The sequence below is a fragment of the Babylonia areolata genome, chromosome 2 (assembly GCF_041734735.1).
Source record: "Babylonia areolata isolate BAREFJ2019XMU chromosome 2, ASM4173473v1, whole genome shotgun sequence".
NCBI lineage: Eukaryota > Metazoa > Mollusca > Gastropoda > Neogastropoda > Buccinidae > Babylonia > Babylonia areolata.
In genome coordinates this window covers 28,330,258-28,332,732 of record NC_134877.1, presented here as the reverse complement: position 1 = coordinate 28,332,732, position 2,475 = coordinate 28,330,258, and the positions used below count along the sequence as shown (strand labels likewise).

General features: G+C 48.2%; 1 protein-coding gene across 1 annotated transcript in view; it reads left to right on the top strand.

Annotated features, from left to right (window-relative positions):
- LOC143279387 (uncharacterized) overlaps nucleotides 1-2,267 on the top strand; it is a 3,380-nt gene extending 1,113 nt beyond the window's left edge. The window contains exons 3-4 of the mRNA XM_076583422.1: nucleotides 181-463; nucleotides 1,086-2,267. Of these exons, the coding sequence (XP_076439537.1) occupies nucleotides 181-463; nucleotides 1,086-1,596 (794 nt within the window). The 3' untranslated portion in view covers nucleotides 1,597-2,267. The remainder of the gene's footprint in view (nucleotides 1-180; nucleotides 464-1,085) is intronic.
- The last annotated feature ends 208 nt before the right edge of the window (nucleotides 2,268-2,475 follow it).

Sequence of the window (2,475 nt, the reverse complement as noted above, 5' to 3'; positions counted from 1 at the left end):
TTCCTCACCTCCCCTTCATCTTTATCAGCATCATCGTTTGTTTTTGTTTTGTTGTTGTTGTTGATTTTTTGGTTTTGGTTTTTGGGTCTCTCTCTCTCTCTCTCTCTCTCTCTCTACGTCGTCTGTTTTCTTTATTCCACAACAAATTGAAATTCTCTACGTGTTTCCTTGGTGAATCAGAAAAGAGAGCTGAACAAGTGGAGGTACGGCATCCACATGGCAAACCCCGTACGGCAGCAACAACAACAATACAACTCGGCCTGGGGGAACTACATTCCCTACGCCTTAATGATGCACGACGCCAGGAAACGGCGAGCACCGGAAAGAAGGGTTCCCGACCAGGACAGCCCCACGGACAGAAGGGAGAAAAGGCACAGGAGCCTGTTCAACCTGTGGAAGTGGGGGCAGAGCATCAGAACGCTGCAGGCTCGATTGGCACACTGCAAACGGGAACTGGCCCAGTGTGAGTGTCACCACCCTGTTGACATTGCTAGCTGCACATCGTATGCTGCTGATAGTCATTCAGCAAAGACAGAGAGAGAGAGAGAGAGAGAGAGAGAGAGAGAGAGAGAGAGAGAGAGAGAATGTGTGTGTGTGTGTGTGTGTGTTTGTGTGTGTGTGTTGGTTGTGTGTGTTGGTTGTGTGTGTTGGTGAGTATGTGCAAGTGCTTCTGTATGTGTGTGCGAGTGCTTCTCTCTCTCTCTCTCTCTCTCTCTCTCTGTGTGTGTGTCTGTGTTCGTGCGTGCGTGCTCGGTCACGTGTGTTTGTGCCTGTATTTACTGTCACCAATGTGCTTATATGTATACTTATGTCGGCATGAGCAGAGACAAACAAACGCGTCTACTAGCACCTGTATGTTGTTTAGGGGTATATTTCCATTGCCAAACCAGAAACAGAGGACACACATAAATATCAAAAGCCAAGATCATTTTTCTCCCCTACCCCCCGCCCTCCACGTTACTTAGCAATTACATTTTGACATTTCTGATCAAACAAAATGTCATTGTGTAATGGACTTTTTAAGGCGAAAGAAATGAGTGGCCAAGAAAAACCAGACATTGACAGTCTGGTGCAATTTGTTTCAGATCAGCAACAAACGGTGCCCACGCTGCCTGTCTTTGTAATAAACACACCAGCGCCACCAACACCTTCACCCACAACAACATCTGTGCCCACAACGCCTGCGCCAACAACACCTGCACCCACAACGCCAGCACCCACAACACCTGCACCCACAACGCCAGCACCCACAACACCTGCACCCACAACGCCAGCACCCACAACACCTGCACCCACAACGCCAGCACCACAACACCTGCACCCACAACACCTGTGCCAACGACACCTGCACCCACAACACCTGTGCCAACGACACCTGCACCCACAACACCTGTGCCAACGACACCTGCACCCACAACACCTGTACCCACAACACCAGTGCCAACGACACCTGCACCCACAACACCTGCACCGACCACAACACCTGCACTTACAACACCTGCACCGACCACAACACCTGCACCCACAACACCTGCACCGACCACAACACCTGCACTTACAACACCTGCACCGACCACAACACCATGGATGCCATAGCAGAGGGACAACCCCTGAGGACGAGATACAGCGTCACAGCCATCCCCTTGTGCAGGGAGCCGATGGGTGTGACAGTGAGGCCAGTGATCCGAGCTCATCAGTCCTAGTCATCAGAGATGTATTTAATAATGGGGATCTGACCCATCTCTCTGTCTCTCTTCCTCTCTCACACACACACACACACACACACACACACACACACACATTCACAACACTACGCCAATCTACTTTTATATGAGTTTTTATAATCATGTGGGAATTATGGTCTATGAATGGAATTAAAATAGCAAAGCACTGAAGTTTTTTTTATTATTTTTTTTTTTTTATTCGAGTGGAGAAACTGATTCATAAGTTTGAGGCTATGATTCAGAATAACGAATCTTACTTTCGCAGACAAGGCAGTCTAGTGGGCACATCAGTATTGTCTTGACTGACTGCATGCATTTTCCATTATACTCATAACTGTGCAAGATAATGATGTAAGCATGATGACTAAGCCAATATATTTTCGATCACTGATAAGCCCGAATGTATCAACATTCTACTTGGCTGTAGATACCTTGAAGGATCCCAGCCAAAAGGTAGATGAGAGACTCAAGCAAAACGACGTGGGCTGATATGGTACCGACACTGCCTTAAAGGTCAGCTTGACAATAAAGATTATTGCTCTGGCACGTTGTTGGTGTCCATTCTGGTGGTGATCAGCGTGCATGCCCTTTGCTGCCCCCCTCCCTTCCCCAGTCTCTCCCCCCCCCCCCCCCTTCAATCTCCCCCATGTGTGCGGAGTGTATTCCAACAGCAGGTAACAAAACAACAAATGACCACAAGAGGACTACACAAAAAGGTTTGAAAACAGTTACCACAAGAGGACCAAACAAA